The following is a 27,518-nucleotide window of genomic DNA, read 5'->3' as shown; positions in this document are numbered from 1 at the left end:
AGGGCCTGGACCTGGACCCATGACAGCTGGACGTCCACGGCCCCATCCTTCTAGAGGTGCTCTTACTCTGTGTATAGGCTTTGCTCCCAAAACCTCTTTTGCATCCTAGATTCAAACCAGGGCTCATTGTCTGGATATATGGTTGGAAGCAAAGGAAAGTCCCACTCTCTGTCTTTCTAAACAGGCCAACAATGTCATCATGTACTGTTGGCAAGGTTGTATACTGACAACTCTAGGAGAGCACCACATTCATATTACAGTTTACTGTGTGAATGATACCCCTTGGAGATATGCAATACACAACCCACACAACAGAACAGAGCAACCCTGCAGGTCAGCTCCTGAGAGACCAAGAACCTGGGGAAGGTCGGGGGGAGAGTGGAGGAGGAAGAGTAAAGGCCACAGACCCAAAACTGTAACTCAAAGAGCTCATTAAGGGGAGATAGAAATCAAGAGACCCAGCCTCTGCCACCAGCAACTCCTCACTCATCCTCAACACAATGGCCTGCCCCCCAAGTTTCTGTTCTCACCCTCTGCCAGGTAACCACATCTGGTTTCACAGCTTTGAGTACCATGACAGTGAGAACTCCTTTACCCCAAAATCTTTCCCCCATGTGGCTTCCATACACCCACTAGATACATCCATGTGGAAGTCCCCCCAGCCACACAAAGAACATGGCTGAAATAGCTTCAAAGAATCTCTTCAAAATTTACTTCTTTTCCCTTCCTTGGTAAATAATTCTCTCTCTATCTGACACAGGCTAGAAATCTTGGAAATCGTGCAAGAGCCCTTTTTCTTAGGCCTTAGTACATATCAATTTATTATTTCTGATGTAACAAATTACCACAAACTTGGTTTAAATCAACACAAAGTTAATATTTTATGGTCCAGGAGATCAGATACATGAAATGAATCTCACTGGGCTCAAATCAAAGTGTTGGAAGGCTTGTGTTCATTTCAGAGGCTCTAGGGAGGAATACATTACCTTCCCTTTTCCAGCTTCTAGAAGCCACCTGCATTCCTTTGCTTGTGGTCCCTTCCTCTTTCTTCAAAGCCAACAGTGTAGGATCTTCAAATCTCTCTCTGACTCTGAACCTCTTGCCATTCTCTTTCACTTAGGAGAACCCCTGTGAAAAGATTAGACCCACCCAGATAATCCAAAATAATCTACTGAAGTTCATTAGCAATCTTAATTCCCCCCTTGCCTGTAACATAACATAGTCATAGATTCCAGGAATTAGAACTTGGACATCTTTCAGGATCATTATTCTGTCTACCACAAACACGAACTGCCTTATTGATCTTCTGGCCTTATTCATTCAATGCCACCAAGATAGTCCTTCCTTCAGTCAGTTCCTACATTCTTCATCTTGAATTGTCTGGATATTACAATCATCTCACTGGTATCTCTGCCTCCAAATTCTCCCCCTCTAGTTCATCTCCCAAATTACTACCAGGATGTAGTGAATTACTTTACTATTTCTCCCAGCTCATCCTTGTACTCCACATCTGATTTCAGCTCAGCTGGTCCAGAAAAAGCATTGTAATAGCCCCAGGGTAATCTTCAACCAGTGTGGAACCTTAGTCAGTAGACAAATGAGATAAATGCCCAGTCCTTTAGAGGAACAATTCTGAGGCAAATTTTTCCTCCTTGTGTCCCCAAAGATTGAGCTCCAGTTACCCACAGTGGCAACCAGCTTTCTTCTCTGTTTTACTTTCCCCAGTCCCTCATTACTAATCCTTGGATCACCTCCCAAATAAACTGCCCTCCACCCAAGTCCTTATCTCAAGTCCTGATTTGGGGGAAAATCAAACAAACTCAAAATCAAAACTGAGAATCAAACTAAGAGTGATCTTTATAAAATGTAGATCTGATCACATCATCTTTCTTATTAAGGACAATCAATAACTCCTGCCCTCAGTTTAAAGTGCTAAATTGTAGCTTGGTATATGAGGCCCTCCATAACCTGACTCACTTCTCCAATCTTGCCTCCCTCTACTCCACCCACTCATCCTTTATACCACCTATACCAGATTCAACCAAGAATTTCACACCCTCAAACCTTCACTTATGTTGAGAACTCTTTCCTAGTTCTAGGTCCTGCCCCCTGGAATCCTCTACCAATGCCTCATAGCAAACTTCAAACTTAACATATCTAAAACAGAACTCAGCAATGTTCTCACTTTCCTAACTTTTTCTCTGTTTTCCTCTGTTTTGTCTGATTCTTCAGCATCTTTCCCTGTTTTATTTTCTTCCTCCACTCTCATACATATAAGTGATCTCCAGCTTTTGCCCTTGACCCTCTTCTTTTCTTGATCTCAACACTTCCCTGAGAAGTCTCATCCATTCCATTGGCATTATTCATCACCTACACATGCTGATGATTCACCTCTCTTTACCCCCAGGCCAGAGTCTCTCCTGAGCTCCAGACCCAGATCCAGCTGTCTGCTGGATGCTTCAACCTGAGTATCCTATGGCAACTTGAACTCTACATGTCCAAGACTGAATCATTCTGATCCCACATCTTGATTTTCCTCCTTAATAGAAACTTCAACACCTTCTTCTGCCCATCTCCTTCCTTGGATGCTGCCTGTTCTATCAAATTTGTTTTCTCTCTTCCCTGGGGCCCTTATGATGACTCCCCTGAAGTTTGCAACTGGCAAAATGTAACTATTTTCCTTTCCTCCAGTTTTGCCTTCTCTAACCCATCCTCTATGTAGCAGCCAGAAAGACCTTTCTAACTCAAAAATCTGACAAGGTCACTTCCCGCTTAATACCCTACAAGAAAAATTCACATTTTTTTTTAGCATGACCCTGAGTTCTCCCTGTTCTGGGGTCTGCCCTTTTGAATAGCTCCAGCTTTCCCTTGTGCTCCACATGCTGTTCCCTCCGGTTGTGAGGTCCTTCCTGTACCCAATCCCATCAATCCCTTCTCTACTTAGAAGCTTTCTTACCTTTTAAGCACCTTCCAGAACAATGCTCCCAGGACAATCCATTGTAGCACCGTATTATAACTAATGCACTTATTTATCAGTCTGTCTCCTCTATTTGACTGAGTCTATTCTTCTTTGCCCCAAGGCACTGTGTTGGCCTCTTAGTAGGAACTCATCCAGGACTTGCTAAACAAATGAACTAAAAAATGAGCAGTTTGACAGTCCTTAGCTGTATAAGGACACACACACATTCACCTGTGTTCATGGTTACACACATAGCAAAGTCAGCACTCTACTGTTCCATACCCAGGGGAATTTGCAACAATCACATACTCTACCGCCACTTACCCACAGCTCAATAACAACATTCAGCCACACACCCACGTCCATGTCAACCAAGTGACTCACAGGCACACCCATGCCAATGTGCACAGTTACAAACACACTTGCATGGTGGCACACACAAATTCACACAGAGCCACATATAGACAGCCACATGCACAGCTCCAAACTCCTCCAGGGCATACTTCATCTCCAATTGTGAGCAAATGCTGTTGGTTTTCATTAATCTGCAGACTCTGTGTTTGCTAGTCTGTCTGGCTCCCCCTCTCCCTCTTCCCCTCTCTCTCTCTTTCTGCTTGGAGGCAGGTGAGCACATCAATTTTCTCCTCATCTGTGGCAGTTAAATGGAATCGGCCTGGTTGCTGAAAATCAAAGGGAAGGCTGATAAAGCAATTAAATCCCTCTAATTCCTCATCCTGAAAGGTGCAGCAGCTCTGAAGCTAATTAACTTCATAATGAAAATCCTTCTTCACCCTTTTAGGCTCTTCTCCCTGGGTCTCCTCTCCTCTCCTTCTGGGGAGAAGATGGTTACTGAGGAAGAGCTGGATCAGCAGCATTAAAAGTTGGAACCCTGGAGAGGTCTTGAGGGACTCTCTCCTACACTCCCAAATCCAACTCCCTCCCACATCCCTCCCCACTCACTTATGTCCCCTCAATACCCAGACCCCTTTCTGGGAATCTACACCTAGATTCCTGCTTACCTCTCAACACTGCATTTCTAACATCTATCCCTACCCAAGAACACCAGCCCAGCCCCAACACCCAGCCCCACTTTCAACACCTAGCCCTACCCCAACTCCTAACCTTACCCCACATCAGCTTTCCCCAACATTGGTCCTATCTCAAAATACCAGCCCTACCCCCAGTGCACAGCCTATAATTTTGGGCACCTAATATGTGCCCAACACTACACCAAGCACTGGGGCTATAGAGATGAACAGAAAGTGCTCTCAAGGGGCTCTGGCAGACCAGAGAAGACTCCCAGCCAGATGGGAGACACTTGAGCTGGGTCATTAAGAGTTAGCTGCGTTGATTGCTGGGAGAAGAAGATGGTGTTAAGCAAAAGATCATGTGCAAAACTTACAGGCTGGAAAGGGTAGGGGCACATCGGGGACTGGCAGTTCATTTTTGGAAAGGTGGCTGCTAGGACACTGGGGAGGCTTGACTGGAGATGAAACTGGCTAACTGGGCAGATGCCAGATCAGGAAGGGCTTTGAAGACCATAGCATGGGGTCTTGGTTTCTTTCAAATGATGGTAGGAGCTGAAGAAGGATGTATACATGTCTCATAGAACCAGAGTCTGCTGGACTTCTCTTCCAGTACCCCACGTGTATGGGAGCAAGGTAGACAGGGAGCCTGGCTGCCTCACACTCGTATGTGAGTGTCCATGGGTACACAAGCAGGGAGCACACCTGGAGAATGGGACCACAGGACACATAAAGTCAAAGCATGTCTAAGAAGATAATGCAGCAAATGTACTTGGTCTTACATTATTTGAGAGAATAAAAGAGGCCTGCAATCTTTTGTGGTTGCCCTCCCCCCCCCCAGGCCTGAGATACCGGCACTCTAGCACCTTCCTCTCTCCTCTTGAAAGTTCGTCCACTCACATGGCTTCAGATTCTCTCCATAGATGCCTGTGAACCACACAAGAACAGGATACATTGCATTTCATTTACCATTGCATGCCCAGCCCAAGCTGATGGAGATGCTCAATAAATGAATACTCGTTGATTAGTAAATAGAAGTGAACAATGGCTTTCAAATCTTCATCCCCAAGCTACAGGCTGTGTATTTCACTGTCAATTGAATATTCCCATTGGGATGTTTTCATCTCACACTCAACATGTCCAAAACCACACTCAGCCTTTTAGCCCTACCCCACCCCAATCCTGCTTCTCTTCTAAGTTTCCCATCTCAGAGTGACACACACTGTTGACCAAGCCAAAGCTTGGGTTTCGTTCTTGGCTCCATCCTCTCTCCCACTCCCACATAACATCTCCAATCCTAAACATTCTCTCTTCCAAATGGTCCCCCTCTTTCCTCTCCCCTGGAACTATCACAATCATGGTCTCATTCTCTTTCAGGTAACTTTGCTGATTTCCTCACTGATCACCCTGCCTCAGGTTTCAGTCACCTCCAGTTCAGCCTCCAGAATGACTGTTCTACAGTGGACAACAGGATCCTGCTTTTCACCTGCTTATGATCCTTCAAGTGGCTCCTCCTCACTTCTAGAACAGAAACCAAACTCAGCCAGCCTATGGGACCCCTAGGCTTCCACCCCACAAACTGCTTACAGCTACCACCATTCTCAAATTCATGCCAGGGTGCCTTGACTCCTTCTCCTCCACCCCTGCCTTGAAGGCTTTTCCCCAAACTCCCCTCTCCTCCCCTAACTTCCCCACCACCTCCACATTGGTCACTTGGTGAAATTCCACTCATCTCTCAAGACTTCCCCCAATATTCTTTAAAGGCTAGATTTTGCTTTTGCTTTCTTTTCATCTTTTCAGGACTTTCTAAGGCTTCTGTACTAAGCAAGTATTATTTTTGTAAATAGAAAAATAGAGTGTCTTGCATACATTGAGAACCCCTTCTCTATAAAGCTTCTCCCCAGGCCCCACACTCCTATCTACAGCCTCAAGTCTCCTTTGGGTTCTCTTAGACTGTCTCTCCTAACCCCTGTAACACCAGCATCTTCATCTGTTTGCACCAGTCTCTCCTACATGGTGAGGCCCTTGAGGGCAGGGTCTGTGAACATCTTGCTCACCTCAGCACAGTGTTTGGCACCACATATGGGCTCTGTGATTGTTGAACAAATGAATGACCAAATGGCCTGAGAAGGAGATGGGGGCTTGGTGGGGAGTAAGGGAGTAGGGACACTAGATCAGAGAGGCATTAAGAGCAGCTAGCATACTTATCCCTGCTTCAGGGCCCTGCCACAGACCCAGCCACCCCCCACCACCAGCTAGGATGCCTGTTCCCTACCATGAAGAATCCTGCTGGTTTGCTGGGAAGGCTATTAACAGAACTTCCCAAAGGAGAAGGCCACCCAAGAGGGTTGTGCCCAGCCCTGAGCTGTGGCCACACAAGGAGAGTAAAGCAGGAGTATGGAAGAGAGGCAGAGACAGAGTGGCAGAGGAAAGGTGGCCATGTGAAGATGTGGGGACCTAGACAGTGGAAGAGACATGCAAGTGTTGAGACAGGAGGCCAGATCCCAAGCACAGCCCAGCAGCCGCAGCACACACAAAACCCATGGCTGGGGTTGGGGACAGGGCTCCCCAGCTTGTGGGGAGAGCCCACTCCTAGGCCCCACCTGTGCAAGTCCCACCCCAGGCAGACTCCTGGTGACCCCATTCTGGAGCCAGTGGGTGGCACCCAACAGGGGACAGATAAGGCTGTGATGTGAGTGATGGGTGCTGTTTGGGGCCCAGATTCATGGCACATGGCGGGGCTGGTGCATCTCCGTGCCTGGGATGGGTGACAGGGGATGGTGGGTGGGCCCATGCTGGTGGGACTGAGACTGGGGAGGTGGGGACCTCAGCCAGGAAGTTGTCCAGCTCTCCTCTCTGAGTGCCAGGCAGAGGGCAGGTGACCAGACACCAAGGGCCACAGCCAGGAGATGTGGAAGGGGGTGCACAGTGGGGTACCTGTCTTTTGTCTGCAGAGAGTGCAGGGTGGGGTCCCTGAAGGGCATAGGCACAGCCCAGTCGGGGTGTGTGTGTGTGTGTGTGTGTGTGTGTGTGTTGGTAACCCTGGGAAGTGTTCTGTGTGTGTGAACGCATATGCCCAGAGCTGACCACTGTGACATGGCTGGATGCACACATTCACCAACATTGTGTGAGCACCAACTGTGTGCCACAGCCCACCTGAAACACTCACACACTCAGCCACACCTGTACGCAGCTCTCAGCTACACAATTCCACAAATCAGTTCCATCACAGCCACACTCAGGCACATCCACCAACTCACACTCACTGCCATGCAAACTCCCACTCACAGTCATTCACATTTCTGCACATCCCAGCCAGACGTGAAACATCAGGCACCCTTCTCACAGTCATCCTCATACCCAGTCAGAAAGAGCCACTGACCTACATTCGTCCACACCCTCACCATTGCTCAGAGTAAAACTCAGGTACTTGGTGACTTAAATTGTCTCACACAATCTTATGGACATTCTCGCACATACCCCTAAGCAAGCAGGCACACCTAGACATCCACACACAAATTAGTAAGTTGGGCAGAAGTGATAGGGATAACACCAGAGGTTGGGAGCTGGGGGTCTGGGTCTTACTTTTGAGGTGATAAAAAGAGACTCTCAGGCGACAGCACTCATGGAAACTGATCTGTGGTCTTAACCCCAGGGGATCCTACTGCACTCGGCCATGGGGCCCAGGGCTCTTGGAGACAGTGCTGGCTGTCCTGGCCGACTGAGCCCTTCCCACACTGTCCCTAGACATCCTTCTCCACCCAGCCATGGTCCAGCCCCTTCCAGTCCCTACTATCACCCCCTCCCTGGCCCCCTCCTGTCAGCTCATTCTCTTTCTATCTGTATCTCTTCTCCTCCCCCAACCAATCCCCCCATCCCCACCCCCCAGGCCTTGGTGATAAAAGAACCAGATTGGAGCACGTGCCATGCAGCTTCATTCCCCACCATATGGACCCAAAAGCCAAATCATCAGTTAAGCTATTAAAATCAAGTATATTGAACAAAATGTTGTGAACTGACATTATGGGTATATAATTTTATGCCATTTGTTGCCATCTGTTAATCTAAACAGCCCCCGTTTCACACAGACATACAGACTCACACCTTCCCTCCTAACCCCCACCCATCAGGGCCCCCCCACCCTCCCGCCTCACTCACCAACTAGGACCAGAGGTCAGGGATAAGGAGATATGTGCCAGGAAGTTGGAGAACTGGAGGAGTCCAGGTTTCTTGGGACTAGGAAGAAATTGGGGGGCCAGGAGTCCCAGAGGGCTGGGAGGGACTAGGAGACTAGAGGTCAGAGGGCTCCTTGGCCTGGGGTGAGGGCAAGCCCTTAGAGAGCAGGTTAGGGAGTTAGGAGTCCCAGCCATAAGGATCGTGGCTAGGGCCTGGCTGTGGGAGCCTTGCTGGCCAGACTCCATCCTGGCATGTGGTGCTGGTGTGCGAGTGTGTGTGCAGGAGCAGGCATGAGAGCAGCAGCTGTGCACATCAGTGACTGTGGGAGCTTTCTCTCCCCATGTGCCCTGTCTGCCCCAGCGGCCTGAAGGTGCTCCCAGCCTTGTGGGGAGTGCTGGCTCCTCTTGGAGCCACAGGCCCAAGCCAGAGGCTTTCGTTGGACTGACTCTTGTCTCCTCCTCAGGATGAGGCTGCAGGGCAGGTGTCCCATCAGGGAGACCAGAGGCTAGGGAGCCCCCCATGCTCCCCCCCCACCCCTTCAGCTCCAAGCAGCTCCACAGTCTGGCATGGCCCCTCAATACCAAATCTGTGGTCTCTGTGAGGTGAAGTGCTCCAGTCACAGTCCCTGAGCCATTCTACCTGCTCCTGTCTCCCTGCTGCCTGGCCCCTGGACTGTGTCTATGTCTATGGGTCAATCCATCTTTCCCTCCCTTGTTACCCGCCTCCCCTTATCTTTCTTACCTCTGCCATGGGGACGGTTTTTCTGGGCCACTCTCTAACCCCTGCGTGAGTTTTCATCCCTCTCCACCTCTCAGCCTTTTTCTGACTCTGGCTCTATCTTGGCCTCCAACTCTCCCAGGGGTGCCAGCTGCAGGCCTGGGTCTCAGGGACATCTAACCAGACCAGCCTGACTCACAGACGGGTGCCCAGACCAGTGCAGGAGTGCTGGGCTGTGACAGGCACAGAGCAGAGCAGGGACTCTGATGGTGGACAAGGTGGGTGACTCTGAGGCATCGAAAGCCTTGGAGTCATTCAAGGAGCTGGAAGCAGAGTGGCCTGTGACTCAAGAAGAGTGAAAAAGGTGAAGGAAGCTTCATCCCTCTGTCTAAATGTCTGACCCAGAGGGCCAGGAGGTAGGGGGCTCCAGCAGGTGTGTTGGAAAGAGGCTGGGCAACCTCTCCCTGGGTTTATTTTACCTACCCAAACAAGCATTCACACACACACACACACACACATGCACGCACACAAGCAGGGCCACAGTCACACACCCACGTGCCCAGAAACACGTGGCCACACACACGAACACAGTCACAACTGCCTTCGCTATGAACACCTCAAGGTCTTCTCGCATCCCCTCGCAGTCGGGAACAGGGTATTAGGTCGGGGGAACGGGGAAGGGCACTGCAACTGTAGCTGTGGAGGCTGTGTCGCCCCTCCCAACCTGACTTCAGGAACTAATGAACTGCCCCTTCCGGACGTCACCTGACCTCCATCCTTAAAAGCTGCCTGTGCCAAAGCCCACGCATGCACTCACCTCCCTCCATCTTGGGTTTGGTGAGTTCTGCCCGGAAGCGCAAAAATACCCCCCCCCCCTTTAAATTTCCTGGTGCACCTTTCTTCTTTCTCACCCTTTTGCCTCCTAAACCTTTTACAGGGTTGCTGGCAAAACAGTCGTTCTGCAGCTTCCGGAGCCCAGAAGCCGGCCTCCAGCTCCCCGCCTGGATCGGGGCTCCCGCAGGTGAGCCTTCCCAGGCCTGGGCCACCACGCACTCCCGCACACCGTCGCACAGTCACACGGCACCGCTTGGTGTCCCAGAGTCTGTTTCAGGAAAAGATTGAGCAACATAGAGAAGAGCCAAAAGTGAGCGATAGAAACCCAAGGGGGTGGGGGTGGGGACAGCCAGAGAGACTTGGGCTGAGGCAAAGACAGACGATGAGATGAAGGGACAGAGAGCGACAGAGACAGGGGGGAAAGAAAGACAAAGAGAGTGAAGGCGACTCAAAGACCAACAGGAAGAAACCGGGACAGCAAGAAGGAGAGAGGGGACGCTGCAGGCGGGAGGGGGTGCCCAGGACGCGGAAAGCCGGCCGGCGTGGGTGGTGACAGCGGCTGAGGCTGGAAAAGCTCATCTTACTGGTAATTTACTCTCCTGCTTTTGGGCCGCTCTGCCTGCCGCTGCTGCCCGCCCGGGCTGCCTGTTCCGATATTAGATATAAACAAGTAAACTGTGTAATGGACACGTTAAGCAGGCCTTGCGTCTTGAGGCAGGATTTGATTTGCATGGCAAATTAGCTTGTCTTCCCAGCACAGCACCCCGGGGCACCCTGAGCTGTAATAGGATCCAGCTTCTTAGAGCCAATTAGGGCAATTAAGAGCGCCTCCTAATCCCTCTCCCCGCCCTGCACCAGAATCCCCTCCTGGGAGGGACTTGTGATGGCCAGACCCCCATCTTCCCACCCGGCAGAGCGCCCTCATTTTCCCACCCCGCATGGTGCCCCCATCTCAGGCCTCATCTCGCCCTTAAAGTGGCAACCCCAAACCCCATGGGCTTCCTCCTTTCCACCTCTTAACTTAGCACCCACCCTCAGAGCGCTTTCCCTCTGCACTCCCCCAACTCTGCTTCAGAGCCCCCAGCTGCCCCAGACCCACATTTTCCTATTCCCCTAAAGTCTACCCAAACTACATCTGTGCTCTGTCCCCCATTTGACTCCCCCAAACACTCCTCCCTTCAATGGGCTTCTCAGCTGAGGTCGGAACTCTGAGTTAGAATGTGAACTCTCCCTTTCTTCAGCTGTGCATTTAGCAGTGATTCATTGGACGTCCTGCATCCTTCACAATATTCTTGCCAGGACTGGATCAGAGCAAGAGCCAGAACCTGCACAGAGATCAATGTTCAAGACATGATTTAGTTTCAAGCTGGGGGTGAAGTTATAAGGAAATGGTTGGAAAGACCTTCATTTGTGGGGCACTTTGAAGTTTGTAAGTGTTAGACCTACTAGATCATTTACTCCTCAGAAGAACCCTTTTAAATACCCCCTCCCCCCAGGTTAAAGATGAGGAAACTGCAGTCAGGGAGGAGACACTGACTTGCCCAAGGTCAAGCAGCTGGTAGGTGGCAGCTCCAGCCTCACCCCAGGTCTGCCTGAGCCTGAGCCCAGCACCCTTTCTGATATACCACAATGCTCAGGTCAGCACTGGGGTCAGAGAAGGGCAGAACAGACTTGGAGTAGGACTTCCATGGAGCTCCATCCCCTGCCCTGTGGATGACCCAGATTGGGCAGAGCCCACACCATGACTCCATTCTCCCACTCATCTCACAAGCGGTGCTCCTGTGCTCAAGTTCCTAAACACTTCTTTAGAAGACAAAGGAACACATGCTAGTGGCATCTAAAGCTATGGAGACTAAGGGTAGACATAGAGAAGGACTTCTGGTCTGTGGGAACATCAAGCTGGGTTCCCTTAACATTGGAAAGACCCTGAGCTCAACGGGGCTGTTCTGGAAAGGGGGGCTACATATAGCCTGCAAGCAGGGAGTGGGGGCCTGGGATGGGTGGGTACAAGGCCAGGCCATAGAGAAGTGTCAGTTCAGTCCTGCTTAGCTCACAAAGGGTCCTTGTTGTGGGTAATGGGATTCCCTTGGCAGCTTTATTTGACCTGAGTTTTCCCAATTTTATGCACCAGATTCTTTTTTTTTTTTTTTTTATTAATTAAAAAAAGAATTAACAAAACAATTAGAAATCATTCCAATCTACATGTACAATCAGTAATTCTTAATAACATCACATAGTTGCATATTCATCATTTCTTAGTACATTTGCATCGATTTAGAAAAAGAAATAAAAAGACAACAGAATAAGAATTAAAACAATAATAGAAAGAAAAAAAACAAAAAAAACAAAAACAAAAAACCTATACCTCACATGCAGCTTCATTCAGTGTTTTAACATAATTGCATTACAATTGGGTAGTATTGTGCTGTCCATTTCTGAGTTTTTATATCCAGTCCCGTTGTACAGTCTGTATCCCTTCATCTCCAATTATCCCTTCTCTTTTTTTTTTTTTTTTTAATTAACGGAAAAAAAGAAATTAACCCAACATTTAGAGATCATACCATTCTACACATGCAATCATTAATTCTTAACATCATCACATAGATGCATGATCATCATTTCTTAGTACATTTGCATTGGTTTAGAAGAACTAGCAACATAACCGAAAAAGATATAGAATGTTAATATAGAGAAAAAAATAAAAGTAATAATAGTAAAATCAAAACAAAACAAAACAAAACAAAAACCTATAGCTCAGATGCAGCTTCATTCAGTGTTTTAACATGATTACTTTACAATTAGGTATTATTGTGCTGTCCATTTTTGAGTTTTTGTATCTAGTCCTGTTGCACAGTCTGTATCCCTTCAGCTTCAATTACCCATTGTCTTACCCTGTTTCTAACTCCTGCTGAACTCTGTTACCAATGACATATTTCAAGTTTATTCTCGAATGTCCGTTCACATCAGTGGGACCATACAGTATTTGTCCTTTAGTTTTTGGCTGGATTCACTCAGCATAATATTCTCTAGGTCCATCCATGTTATTACATGGTTCATAAGTTTATCTTGTCTTAAAGCTGCATAATATTCCATCGTATGTATATACCACAGTTTGTTTAGCCACTCTTCTGTTGATGGAGATTTTGGCTGTTTCCATCTCTTTGCAATTGTAAATAATGCTGCTATAAACATTGGTGTGCAAATGTCCGTTTGTGTCTTTGCCCTTAAGTCCTTTGAGTAGATACCTAGCAATGGTATTGCTGGGTCGTATGGCAGTTCTATATTCAGCTTTTTGAGGAACCGCCAAACTGCCTTCCACAGTGGTTGTACCCTTTGACATTCCCACCAACAGTGGATAAGTGTGCCTCTTTCTCCGCATCCTCTCCAGCACTTGTCATTTTCTGTTTTGTTGATAATGGCCATTCTGGTGGGTGTGAGATGATATCTCATTGTGGTTTTGATTTGCATTTCTCTAATGGCCAGGGACATTGAGCATCTCTTCATGTGCCTCTTGGCCATCCGTATTTCCTCTTCTGAGAGGTGTCTGTTCAAGTCTTTTTCCCATTTTGTAATTGGGTTGGCTGTCTTTTTGTTGTTGAGATGAACAATCTCTTTATAAATTCTGGATACTAGACCTTTATCTGATATATCATTTCCAAATATTGTCTCCCATTGTGAAGGCTGTCTTTCTACTTTCTTGATGAAGTTCTTTGATGCACAAAAGTGTTTAATTTTGAGGAGTTCCCATTTATTTATTTCCTTCTTCAGTGCTCTTGCTTTAGGTTTAAGGTCCATAAAACCGCCTCCAGTTGTAAGATCCATAAGATATCTCCCAACATTTTCCTCTAACTGTTTTATGGTCTTAGACCTAATGTTTAGATCTTTGATCCATTTTGAGTTAACTTTTGTATAGGGTGTGAGAGATGGGTCTTCTTTCATTCTTTTGCATATGGATATCCAGTTCTCTAGGCACCATTTATTGAAGAGACTGCTCTGTCCCAGGTGAGTTGGCTTGACTGCCTTATCAAAGATCAAATGTCCATAGATGAGAGGGTCTATATCTGAGCACTCTATTCGATTCCATTGGTCGATATATCTATCTTTATGCCAATACCATGCTGTTTTGACCACTGCGGCTTCATAATATGCCTTAAAGTCAGGCAGCGCGAGACCTCCAGCTTCGTTTTTTTTCCTCAAGATGTTTTTAGCAATTCGGGGCACCCTGCCCTTCCAGATAAATTTGCTTATTGGTTTTTCTATTTCTGAAAAATAAGTTGTTGGGATTTTGATTGCTATTGCATTGAATCTGTAAATCAATTTAGGTAGGATTGACATCTTAACTATATTTAGTCTTCCAATCCATGAACACGGTATGCCCTTCCATCTATTTAGGTCTTCTGTGATTTCTTTTAGCAGTTTTTTGTAGTTTTCTTTATATAGGTTTTTTGTCTCTTTAGTTAAATTTATTCCTAGGTATTTTATTCTTTTAGTTGCAATTGTAAATGGGATTCATTTCTTGATTTCCCCCTCAGCTTGTTCATTACTAGTGTATAGAAATGCTACAGATTTTTGAATGTTGATCTTGTAACCTGCTACTTTGCTGTACTCATTTATTTGCTCTAGTAGTTTTGTTGTGGATTTTTCCGGGTTTTCGACGTATAGTATCATATCGTCTGCAAACAGTGATAGTTTTACTTCTTCCTTTCCAATTTTGATGCCTTGTATTTCTTTTTCTTGTCTAATTGCTCTGGCTAGAACCTCCAACACAATGTTGAATAATAGTGGTGATAGTGGACATCCTTGTCTTGTTCCTGATCTTAGGGGGAAAGTTTTCAATTTTTCCTGCACCAGATTCTTATAGAGGAGTTAGAAAATAAGACTTTTGCTCAATTCAAATTCCACAGTTTTATACCCTACACTCAAGGAATACAACTGAGGTCCAATGGTAACTGTATGTTAAATTATAATTATATCAACATCTCTAATATTAGGCTTATATTTGAATGAATTCTAAAATTAGGCATTTTCACTTGTAGGCAGATAAAATTGAATCTTTTTTACTTTTCATGTTTACAAAGTGAATCCTGAAATAGAAGCAATTACGTCTCTCGCATTTTTCAAAGGGAAACCCACTTCATAATTTTGAAATGTATTTTTCTATAAAGCTACAACTCTTCCGTGATGCCTTGTGCCAATCCAGCATGTGCAATACTTTTACTGTATAACTAAAGCTTTTATTATGTATCTATGCACTTTAATTTTGCAATGGTTTCGTGTTTCCTCTCTATTGAAATAAACATCATTGTGATTAGGCATTATAATTCAGTTATCACATTCCATTACTTAGCAGATGTTTAGTAACTATTTTTAACATATTTGTTCTTTAATTAATGATAATATTGATTGAATTACATTGAGGATATGACTTCAGGAATTCTGCCAGATCCATCTACCCTCAAGTACCTCACTATTTGCCTTTGATTATTCTCATAAAAGCATTCTTATTTTAATAATATAGCTGAAATATAGCCCATGGAAATCAAAATACGACAATAAAAATTATTATAAAATTTAATTATTAGAAAATTGCACAAAAGACTAAAAACAGAATATTTCTTTTGGGTAGAAGGTATGTGATCAAATAAAATTGGGTGTTGATTATGTGACGATCTATGTTGACAATACAGTAATTTAAACAAGAAGGCAAATAGCAGAATTATAGAATTGGCTAATATCTGGAATAGAGGAGGGAAATTGTTTTAACTGATTTAATGTTTGGTAGACCAAGTGCTTACTATGAAATTTTCTCATTTATTTTTTAAATATTCTTGGGCTGTGTTAATATCTTCACATAATTTTTTAGGGGGAAGAAACAAAGGCTCATTGAGTTTTTGTAATTTTTCCTATTTCATGAACAGGTGAGACTTTCAAATCAATTCCATTTTTAGAACTACGACTGAATTTATACTTCTGAAACTTTGGTTTCTGGTTGACTTGGCAATTATTTAAACTTTCAAACCAGTTCTTACACTTTTTAAAAAATATGAAACTACATATGTACCTTACAAATCTATGAAAATTACTGAGAAATTGTAAAAAGCTTACCTACAATTTGCTTATTTTATCATATGGCCTTTTTATTTTTGTACTTATGATCACCTTTATGATTGAGGAATCTCCAGAACATAACAGTGTAAGACAATACTCAACAAATAGTTATTTTACAAGTTTGTTAAATATTTGAGAAACCCACTGTTTCCTTACATACAAAATCATTTATATTCGAATTACTTTGACATTGATATTTGAACATAGTGTCTTATTTTTTTTATTAGTTTCTTATAGCAAAAATAATTTACTTAGGACTTTTTCCATTCTATTATTGTGAGGAGGATTAATTTCAACTTTCCTTTTACCTTTATCAGACCCGTTGGGATTCAAAACGGTACCACCAGACTCTACCTTGGTGTTCACAGCATGCTTCACTTCCCCAGAACCACATGCATAGGTCTGCTGAAAAAACTTGTTTAAACTGGCATTGCTGCCTATTCATTCTTTGAGCTTTTATTCCAATTTCTTACCCTAATTTCTTGTATAATGATATGATGCTGGATATAAGTTCTTTACATCTGCTCTGAACTCTACTGGCTTAGAAACACTTCCTTGCTTCTCTTGCTTTAGTCATCTCACAACCTCTGGATTTTGCATTTTAATTTCAATATTCAAAATTCATTTAATTTCTGTGTTCAAGTGTACTTTTGTTAAACATGCTCTGTTCTGGGTTATACAATAAAGACATATCTATTTCAAATTGTAATTATTTCCAGAAGGAAGTTAACCAAAGTAGACAATACTTTATTATGAAAGAACCACATTTACCACTTTCTTCTCAACATTTTTTATCACAAATGTAGTGATTTGACACCAGTAATAATTTTTGACTTGTGAGCCTGCTGGGATGCAGTTCCCAGATTTATAACCATTCTAATCCAGGGCATTATCTGATACATGAAAGAAGATATGGTCTTCTTGATTTTCAGTCATCTATCTCATGTGTATTAGAATATATTTTATGTATTACATGATAGTTAAATTTAACTCATCAAAAGTGTTTTAGGTTACATGGGTGGTTTAGTGGTAGAATGCTCACCTTCCATGTATGAGACCTGAGTTAAATTCCTGATCCATGCACCCCCCCCACAAAAAAGAGTGTTGTGTAACTATCACTTTTTTCTTTTGCATGGGCAAGCACCAGGAATTGAACTCAGATCTCCGGCATGACAGGCAAGAATTCTGCCATTGAGTCACCATCTCACTGCCCCTAAATATCATTTTTTAAGCATCAAATAGGATGACCTTCATGAATTCCTTAGAAATTCTTTTATGTGTCAGTATGAATGCAAACTCTATCCTTGAATGCCTAAAGTACACATCACAATGTTGATTTCTGATCATTCTATACCTATGTTTTATCTTCCCCTCACCCAATTATATAATATGAAACAAGGACTGTGTTTCATAATTTTGGGAAGTTCTCTCTAGAAACTAACAGAATTTGAAAACATAATATATTTGAGAATAGTCATATGTTTAATTTAAGGTAAGCATACTATAAGAATCCATCATCTATCCTTAAAAAGAGAGAAGATTATGCAATCCTGACAAAATGTGTAATGTCATATCAAAAGACACAAATAAATGTGTATCCAGATATGAAGAAATCATATGGTTTCAAATGCAAATTATTACAAAGAAAGGGAAAAAATCACAATTTTATGTCACAATCACTTTTCATTATATGTATTATGTTCATTATCCATTACTTTATCCTATCCAATGACAGCAGCAAGTGGAAATGTGGGTTACTATGCATGAAACCTTCAATATCAGCTTTCTATCTCAAATTCAGTTATTTCTCAATACTTCTCAAGAAAAAAATATTGACTTAAAGTTTTTAGCATTTCTTTTATGACATCAAAAATCATTCTGTGAGGGGAAAATAATTTTAAAATGACTAAGAATTAGAAGTCCCATGTTTGTGAGTTATTATTTTTAATTCTGTCATTTAAGGAAGAAAATCTCTTTTAGGAAATTATATATTTGACAGAATAGGATTAAGACTTGCTCTACCTTAAAGTAGCATGCATACTTTTCTGTAGTGAATCATAGAAGCATTTGAAAATTTTGAGCTTAAAATTTTCTTTAAAGTTTGAATGTATCAAACCTTGACTTCAGTGAGATGTTTGTGCTCACTCCTTTATCATATTCTAATTTGGAACAAAATGCTCTTTGAAACATATGCCTTTTTACTCTTTCTCTATTTGATTTTGACCTAAACTTACCATTCTTGCCTCTAATTCTCCTACTCTTGATTCCCTATAAAGATATTCCACCTTCATTTTCTACAATTTAATTTCACCATAGAGCATTTATCAATGTACAATGGGACAGAATAGAAAGTCCAAAAATAAACCTATATATGTATCAATAAATAAATAAAAATGGAATAAATCAAAATTTATTTCCAATAAAATTGCAATAGCAGTTCCATGGAGGAAGGATAACCTTCAACAGTTTTTACTGGAACAATTAGATTCTCACATTCAAGAGTGAATTTGGATCTCCATTTTGGAACTGGTATAAAAATTACTTCAGCTGGGATCATAATCTTAAATATAAAGCATAAACAGCCTAAATTTCTAAAAAATATATAGGAAAAATTCTTTATAGTTTTGGGTTAGCAACATTTTCTAAGACACCTCAGTGTATAATGCTCCTTCATTGACTAATTTCTAAGGTCCATAGCTGTCATTTCATTTATTTGCCTTATTTTTTGGTTATTTCAGCCTTAAGGTGCATCAGGTCTTGGTACTCCATCTTAGCTGTAAATGGAAGTTTAGGTATCATAATTTCACTGAGAAAGTTGTATCTCCTCATCTTAAGAATTTGAAGTTTTATTATGCCTGCAGCTTCCACTGTTCCCCTTTAACATATTCTACATAACACAAACATTAAGAAGATGGGCAAGATGATGGCATAGTGAGGTGCAGAATTTTGTTTATCCTTCAGGGCAGCTAGTAAATAACCAGTATAGAACATCTATTGCAAGGGGAATTCAGTGACTGGAAACACATCATACACCAGTCTGGAATGAGTGGAGTAGCTGAGATCACACACAGAAACCTCATTAGATAGAACTGTGAGCATTCTCAGGCTAAAGCCCTGCCCTAGACAACTGCAGAAATAAAGCATATCTAAGAGACAAAGTAACGAGTCAGATGAATGGACATAATCCCCTAATGGCTGTATCTTCCCTAAGAAAATAGGACAGGGCTCAGGTCATGTGGTGGCCCCCTCTCAGGGAATTCTGGAAAACAGAAGCAACCTAAGCATGCTTTCTATCTCAGCCTCTGTCTCAACCACACCACTGGCAGAGAGGCTGGTAAGAATTAAAAATACCACATCACTTCACACTGGCAAAAATATGGAACTATAAAACTTTATCATCAGGGAATTCCATAATAGTGTGTCAAATATTAGGGACTCACAAATCAATAGGCCAAGCTCTTGATCTTGAAGCTTACTCTTGTGAAACTCATGCATGCAGTACAGAAGCTTAGTCTACCTTTAGGTATGCCTAAGAGTTACTTCTGAAGGACCTCTTTTGTTGCTCAGATGTGGCCTCATTCTTGCTAAACTCAACTCTGCAAGTGAAATCATTTCCCTCCCCACTACTTGGAACATGACATCCAGGGATTAAAGTCTCCTTGGACATGTGGGGGATAACTCCCAGTGATCTATCAGGCCTGGTACCATGGAGTCAACAATTCCATACTGACAAAAAGGGGGAAAAGAAGTATAACTAATGAAGTATCAGAGGCTGAGAGAGTTCGAATAGTGTCAAGAGGCTATGCTGGAGGTCACTCTTAGGCACGCTTCAGTTAAACATTGCTACCTATCAGAAATTGCCAAACCACAACCAAAACCATTCCAACCAATCCTAAAGAACACCTAGGACCATATATAAGAATCTGCAAATGTTCCATGTACTAGGGTAACTTTCCAGATACTACAACCTCCAGATGGGGCCTGGATCAGATAAGTCCTAAAACCTAGAGGAGCCAGCCTCTCCAGAGCATCAGATAGTTCCATCTCCCTACCCCATATTATCTACAGCCCTTTTGTACATGAAAAAGTTAGAATGGTCATAACTCAAATACCCCTAAAGAGTAGAATAGAAAGATAAGAGGTGATGGTGGAGTTATACAGAGAAAGTAGGGTTTTATAAATGAATATGATCGCTGAATCATTAAATTGATATATCTTTTAGTCTCCAGTATCTTAGTGCAGGTAGAACTAAAAACCCAAAATTGTAAAATTGTAATCCATACTAAACTGTGTAATCTGTTTTACAACTATTCATCGTGCTGTGCTTTGAAATTTATTGCTTTTTTGTATATATGTTATTTTCTCAGAAAAAAATGAAAAAAAGTCAATTTCAATGATAAAAAATATTTATTCCTTCTAGCCTCCTACATTTTGGAGCAGCCAGAAGGAAAAATCTGAGATAATTGTACACTAGCCCATAACAAACTCTAGGATCTGTTCTGTAACTACTTATTATTGAAGAGTGCTTTGAAAACTATTGCTTTTTTCTTTCTTTGCTTTGTATATATGTTATATTATACAATAAAAAGTTAAAATATATACATATCCTCAAGCAGGATGATCTTAGAGATAGTCAAACAGCACCCTAAAATTATTAAAAGCAAAGGTTCTCATCCACTGCCAGTCCTTTTGTAATACCCCTATCCTGCCCATTATGAAGACAAGTGGGACCTACCTCTTAGTGAAATATCTTTGGGCCATAAACCAAATTTTCAGTCCTTCTACACTATATTGCCTATTTACTCCCTCCTAAATAAGATCCTGAGCTCCACCATGTGGTAGTCATTCTTGATTTAAGGATGCTTCTTCTGCATACATTTACGTCTGGATTCTCGGTTTCTATTACCTTTGAGTTGTAGGGGTGAGGGGACAATATGCCAACTCAACTCACCTGGACAGTCCAATTTCAAGGGTGTAGGGACAGTCCTTATCTCTTTGGAAATGCACTAGCACAGGACCTAGACCTCCAGCATTTAGAATGTAGTTCCCTTCTACAGTATGTGGATGATTTACTAATATGCAGCCCAACTAGGAAAGTCCCCCTTATAGACACTGTTCCACACTTAACTTCTTGGCCAAATATTGATACCTAGTGTCAGCCTGTAAGGCTCAAATTGCCTGTAAACAGTTCTTTACCTTGGTTTTATCCTCACACCATGGTAGTGATATTGTCACCCAAAAGAGTCAAGGTTATATTCTAAATGTCACCACCTAAGACCAAGAAACAATTAATAGCTATGGTACTTAGATTCAGGTGTCAACTTGGCTGGGTGCAGTTTCCTAATACTATTGCTGTGTATATGAACCAATGGCATGTGAAGCTTATCTGTCACTAATTACATCTGTAGTCAGCTAGGAGGCATCCCTGCTGTGATGAGTGATGTTTGATTTAATTGGCTAGTGCTTAAATGAGAGAGCTCAACATAGCACAGCCCAAACAGCTCAGAATACCTCATATCAGCCTCACAGCTTAGCACAGGCCTTTGGAGGTGCAGAAAGGAATCACTGGGGAAAAGTTGTTGGAACCCAGAGGCTTAGAGGGAAGGCCAGCAGAGATCACCCTGCGCTTTCCACATAAGAAAGAATCTCAGTTGAAAGTTAGCTGCCTTTCCTCTGAAGAACTATACATTAATTAAATAAATCCCTATTATTGAAAGCCAGTTGTCTCTGGTGTGTTGCATTCCAGCAGCTAGCAAACTAGAACACCAGCCTTCTTGGAGGTAGCAGGATATTACAGAATCTGGATATGCCAATTTGGAGAAACTGCAGAGCTGTTAGGGGACTAGACAGTACTCCTTTGGAATGGAGTGCAGAACAGGATACTGCCTTCACTGCCCTCAATGACACACTTACCACCCTGCTCTGCTCTGGGTCTGCCAAACTTAGATAAGCCCTTTTACCCATATGCAGCTGAGAAGAAAACAATATCATTAGGATTCTTAGTACATTCCCCAACCTGTAGCATATTTTTAAAGACCATTAGACATCACATTCCAGAGATGGATGCCATACCTCAGAATGGTAGGGGCCACCAAGTTGACATGCGGACAAAGTCTATCATTATATACACCTTAATATATTAGAAATATTCTGGAGGCAAGAGGACCTCACTGGCCTTCAAACAATAGGCTCCTGAAACATTAGATCCCAGGTCTTAGACACACCAGAGGTTCAAATCAAAGTTTTCACCGCCTAAACCCAGTTGCCCTGTTGTCTGTAAGCCCAGGTCAGGAATGTGCACTAGCACTGCTAGAACACTCATGCACAGAGACACTAGCTTACAATTACCCTACCAGGCCAGGCATACAATAGCGGTCCATAAAATAACCCAGAATTAAAATGGTTTATGGATGGAAGTAGTTTTGTGAAAGGATTTAGAAAGGCAGGATATGCTATTATCTCTCTGCAAGAAATTATAGAAGGATAGTTCTACCTCCTGGGATGTCAGCCCAAAAAGCTGAACTCAGCGCCCTCATTAGGGGTTTACCATTAGCAGTTGGAAAGAAAGTTAATCTCTCATGCAAGCTTCAAAAAGAAATTGCAAGCTACCACAGCGTACAAAGCCCAAATCAATAATATTACTGAACATCCTAGAGGGTGCTCTGGGATCTACTTGAGTCTCTATAAAAGTTTTTCACAGTAAGTTAATTTTTTTCCTAAAGATTCTAAGGATAATCAAATGAGAGGAAGAAGATCTGAGAAATTAGGATGTAACAAATGACTGTTACATTATAAATTTATAATGATTCATTATAAATTTATTTATTTTTAGTGTCTAGTGTTTTAGAATAGACAGAAATATTTGAAGTGATTGCACTCTAATCCAGTAGCACAGGACCGAGATGACGGTAAAATGATACAAAAAGAAAAAAAAAAACCAAAACAGAAAAGTCAGTTGCCCCTGTTTGTGTGAAGCTACTATGGGATGTTTTGTGTTTTTCCACTGATATAATATTCTGACAATATTAAACCATCTTAAGTAACCTACCTCTAGAGTAAGTATTTATATTTGGAGCCAAAATTTATATAAACATATACATATATATTATGACAACACAACACTGTCTTAGGTAACCTTGGGTAAACTACCTCTATTCTGTGGATGGATATTTGACTCATTTCCAGGTTTTGACCATTGCCAACAAAGCTACTATAAACATTCTTGCCCATCCCTTCCAGTGCACATAAGGAGCAACCATTTCTGAATAATATATTGTTTTAAGTATTGAACTGAGTTAAAGTTTGGTATGTGATGACATATGATTTTACAAAGTGTTATCACCAATTTATCCTCTTAACAGGAGTGCAGTGGAGTCCCCACTGCTTACAAGCTCTGAACACTTGCTACTGTCATACCCTTTCATTTACAGCCAATTGAGGGTGTGCAGGTACATGAAGATGGCTTTAATTGTGATTCCCCAGTGACTCCTGAGGTTGAACAGCTTTAATGAACTTAAGCATTTGTATTTCCCAAATTATTCTGTCCATCTTTCTATATGAGTGACAATCTTGCTCTCAGATTTGATAGGCTTCTTTAAATATTCTGTGTGTGAGACTTTACTAAGACCTTGAAGATTGAAGGGAAAAGGACAAAATATAAGAAGGTCTGTAGAGGTTTCAGAGAGTAACTGTAGTTGGAATGGCAACTGGTTGAGATAAAGTGGGGGAGGGGAATGATAAAACTGCAGTGCACGTTGTGATGTTTCATTGTGATGAGGCAGGAAGAAGACTGCTGATTGGGTGAGGGAGAGTTATAAGATGCCAGGTTGCTAAGGCAGTGACCAAATGGGAGAAGGCTACTAGGAAGAGGGAGCCTCCTCCACTTCCTCGGTCTGCTCCTGTGAGTCTCACCTTACCTTTTTTGTCCTGACAACATTTCACCTGCTGACCCAATTTTCCTCCAGATTCCACCTTGATCCTTACCTTCACCCTCTTCCTGAATACTGGTTCTGTGCCATCCTTTCCGTCTTCCTTCTCCCCTTTCCCCTTCCCCCTCACCACCCTTTCCTGTTCCTCCCCAGGCCCCCTCTGCCCTACTCCTCCCAACCTCAGAGTCGCCCAATGACCAACTGTTCTAGTTTACTAGCTGCCAGAATGCAACACACCAGAGACAGATTGGCTTTTTGTTTTTTAAGAAGCAATCACAAGGGAAATTAGGAAATATCTTTTTTTTTTATTTACATGGGCAGGCACCAGGAATCGAACCTGGGTCCTCAGGCATGGCAGGCAAACATTCTTGCCTGCTGAGCCACCGTGACCCGCCAGACAGATTGGCTTTTAATAAAAGGGGATTTATTTTGTTGGTTCTTCAGAGGAAAGGCAGCTAACTTTCCACTGAGGTTCTTTCTTACGTGGAAGGCACAGGATGGTCTCTGCTGGTCTTCTCTCCAGGCCCCTGGGTTCCAACAACTTTCCCCGGGGTAACTTCTTTCTGCATCTCCAAAGGCCTGGGCTGAACTGCGAGTGCTGAGATGAGGAATGCCGAGCTGCTAGGCTGTTCTACATTGTGTTCTCTCATTTAAGCACCACCAATTAGGCCAAACGTCACTCATTGCAGCAGACACACCTCCTAGCTGACTGCAGATGTAATTGACAACAGATGAGGTTCACGTACCATTGGCTTACCGTTGGCTTCTGTCTGCAGCAACAAGACTAGGTATGCTCACCTGGCCAAGTTGACAACTGAATCTAACTAACACACCAACCAATTATGGGACCTCTGAGTTTGTTCTTTTGGTTCCTCCTGCTAAGATCAGCCTGGACAATGACAGGTCATTCAAATGCCAGTGTGGGTAAATGTTGCACTTGCCATACTTTATCCCTCTTAACTGGGTTGTCACACTGTGTTTCTCTTAAGGTGTATGAAGGGGGATAGGTCCTCCTTGCAGAAACAGTACCTGTGAATAGGTTTCTGGCTTCAGCCTTAATGGACTCTGATGACTACTTTTATATTGTGTTATGGGCCTTACCACCCCCATAGGTCCCACTTACAGAAAAGGTGGAAATTATGGAAATCTGAAAAGCATAACTTTATAACATCAAAAAGTAATGAATTCTGGTATAATTAGAGTCATGATGTCAGAATTTTTTCCGGAAGTTCAATGTAGATGAGGACTTCAGGCTCTGCCAGTTTAAAGGGTTGACCTGTTGTGTACATAATGTTTTCTCTAAGTAGGTCATCTGTATATGTGAAAGCTCACTAGTCTTGCAAACAGCAGGCCTAATCATTGCTGTTGTAGCTATTCAGTTAAAAATTCCAAGTGTGTTGTGACCCAGGTCCTTTCTGGTTTTTTTATTGGCTTTCTGAATGTTCTAGTTTACTAGCTGCCAGAATGCAACACACCAGAGATGGATTGGCTTTTAATAAAAGGGGATTTATTTTGTTAGTTCTTCAGAGGAAAGGCAGTTAACTTTCATCTGAGGTTCTTTCTTACGTGGGAAGGCTCAGGGTAATCTCTGCTGGCCTTCTCTCTAGGCCTCTGGGTTCCAACAACTTTCCCTGGGGTGATTCCTTTCTGCATCTCCAAAGGCTGGGCTGAGCTACAAGTGCTGAGATGAGGTATGCCAAGCTGCTTGGGCTGTGCTACATTGTGCTCTCTCATTTAAGCACCAGCCAATTAAGTCAAACGTCATACACTGCAGCAGGCATACCTCCTAGCTGACTGCAGATGTAATTAGCAACAGATGAGGTTCGCATACCATTTACTCATGTCTGCAGCAACAAAACTAGGTACCTTCACTTGGTCAAGTTGACAATTGAATCTAACTACCACACAGAAATTCTGAGTATTCCCTTCCCTTCTGCTAATTCAGAATAAGTCTCCTAGAGGTTAACCCAGGGTCTCTACAGTTATTTTGATGGGAGCTTGAGAAGGCCATCAGATATTGAAACATGGTTGCAGCCTATTCAAATGCACAAAGAGGGGAGTCTATTAGGATTGTCCTCACCAGGAGATATATTACATATTGTCCTTCCCTTTGTAAAAAGTTTCACCCAAAGAATGTTTATTTAACTAAAATAAAAATGGTCCTTAATGTCTTCAGGTTTGTTCAAATAAAGGGAGATACACAGTCTCTGCTCTGAAAATATTCACTCATTAAAAATCAACATTGTCCACCACCACAACCTCCATTCCCCCCAAAAAAACAGTCAATCAAATAGGGAGATTGGAGGAATCCCTGTAGCAAAAGGCTGGGCACGTTTGATCTTTATGTCTCAGATGCCCAGAAGGGATATGGAAGGGTCCAATAATCATGCTCTAGGTTTGACTTAAGCAAAATTGTCCTGGAGCCACCCCACTCAGAGAAGAATTTATTTTGTTTCTGTGCATTCAAATAAATCTGTGTCAAGAGACTTCTTGGTATTTTTTAAAATTAGAACTTTTTCCTTGGACATTGGCTGCATTTAACATAGAACAGGGGCACCCTCTTTCCCTACCTCAACTTTGAGCTTTTAGAAAACTTAACTGGTTTTGAAGTTCCCAACCCCACTTTTTCTGATAAGCAGGTCCACTTCCATAAGTCCTGATGGCCTTCTGAGGCTAATTCTTACTTTCCACTCCTTGGGGAAGTGTGTAATTTAGGATGCCAAAAGGAATCTTTGCTGCATGGGAATGCTTCCATGGTGCTTTGCTGGCATTTCCCAGAAGATATTTGCTTCCATCTTTGTATTGCAGTGACCTTGTTCATCCTCCACTATTTCCCCAAAAAGATCATGAGTTTTGTAAGGGAAGGTACTGTGACTTAGTCATTATCCCACATTCTGGAAAATTTCCTTAACAGAGCAATGTGTGAGTTTTCTAAAGCTGCCAGAATGCAATATACCAGAAATGGAACAGCTTTTAAATAGGGAATGTATTAAGTTTCAATTTTACAGATATAATTCTTAAAAATGCCCAAACCAACACAACTATCAAAAGATAACCTTAATTCAATCAAAGCTGATGAATCCAGAACGCCTCTGTCATCTGGGAAGGTGTGTGACTGGTGTCTGCTGTTCCTCTGACTTCTGGTTTCAAATAGCTTCCTTAAGGGCATTTATTTTCTGCATCTCCAAATATCTGGGTCTGGTGTTGGCTCTGTCACTTCTGTGCACTCTTCCAAAGATAGCTACCTCTTAAAGGACCTCAGTAAACAATCCCTCCTTCAATGGGTGGAGACCTATCTCCATGGGAACCATCTAGTCAAAAAGTTCTACCTACAATTGGGTATGTCACATCCCCATAGAAACAACTTGAGAACATTCCACCCAACAATATTTAATCAAGATTAAAGAACATGGCTTTTCTGGGGTACACAAGATTTTCATACTGGCGTAGTCCACCCTCTGGACCACCAAAATACATGTTTTTTACACATAAAAACTAAATTAATTCCATTACAATATCACAAAGTCTTAAGCCATTTCAGTAACAATACAAATACAATAAAAAGTCAAAAATAGTACAAAATTTCATCCAGGTCACTCACTGCATCATCTGTCCTAAAGCAAAAAATTCTCCTCTGTGTGTGGACCTGTAAATCTTAGAACAAGTTATCTGCTGCCAATAAACAAAGAAGGAACAGTCATAAGATAAATGACCTCATTGCCATAGGGGGAGAGTGAAGGAAAACAGGGTTCACTGGATTCAAACAGTTCT

At 42.7% G+C, this 27,518-nt stretch overlaps 1 protein-coding gene and 2 long non-coding RNA genes across 24 annotated transcripts in view; 2 read left to right on the top strand and 1 right to left on the bottom strand.

The window, feature by feature from the left end:
* Window positions 1–3,870, bottom strand: part of LOC143645906 (uncharacterized) — a 36,347-nt gene extending 32,477 nt beyond the window's left edge. The window contains exons 1-2 of the long non-coding RNA XR_013157209.1: window positions 2,957–3,870; window positions 987–1,128 (exon numbers count right to left, since the gene is read on the bottom strand). This is a non-coding gene — a long non-coding RNA (uncharacterized LOC143645906). The remainder of the gene's footprint in view (window positions 1–986; window positions 1,129–2,956) is intronic.
* A 5,608-nt stretch (window positions 3,871–9,478) lies between these two features.
* LOC143646791 (transport and Golgi organization protein 1 homolog) overlaps window positions 9,479–27,518 on the top strand; it is a 54,089-nt gene continuing 36,049 nt past the window's right edge. For 9 of the 22 annotated variants that reach the window (XM_077116131.1, XM_077116136.1, XM_077116146.1 and 6 more), the window contains exons 1-2: window positions 9,481–9,714; window positions 9,815–9,898. In XM_077116131.1, coding sequence (XP_076972246.1) covers window positions 9,685–9,714; window positions 9,815–9,898 — 114 coding nt within the window. In that variant the 5' untranslated portion in view covers window positions 9,481–9,684. Of the gene's footprint in view, window positions 9,715–9,814; window positions 9,899–23,560; window positions 23,720–24,523; window positions 24,668–27,518 lie in introns of those variants that run through there. The other 13 variants (XM_077116148.1, XM_077116147.1, XM_077116149.1 and 10 more) reach the window with 9 other exon arrangements.
* LOC143646793 (uncharacterized) lies at window positions 14,566–16,786 on the top strand. Its single transcript, XR_013157617.1, has 3 exons — window positions 14,566–14,656; window positions 15,575–15,629; window positions 16,137–16,786. It is a non-coding gene; the product is annotated as an uncharacterized LOC143646793 (long non-coding RNA).

This window comes from Tamandua tetradactyla, chromosome 9, assembly GCF_023851605.1.
Source record: "Tamandua tetradactyla isolate mTamTet1 chromosome 9, mTamTet1.pri, whole genome shotgun sequence".
Taxonomy (NCBI): Eukaryota; Metazoa; Chordata; class Mammalia; order Pilosa; family Myrmecophagidae; genus Tamandua; species Tamandua tetradactyla.
This window is presented reverse-complemented; position numbering and strand designations above follow the sequence as displayed.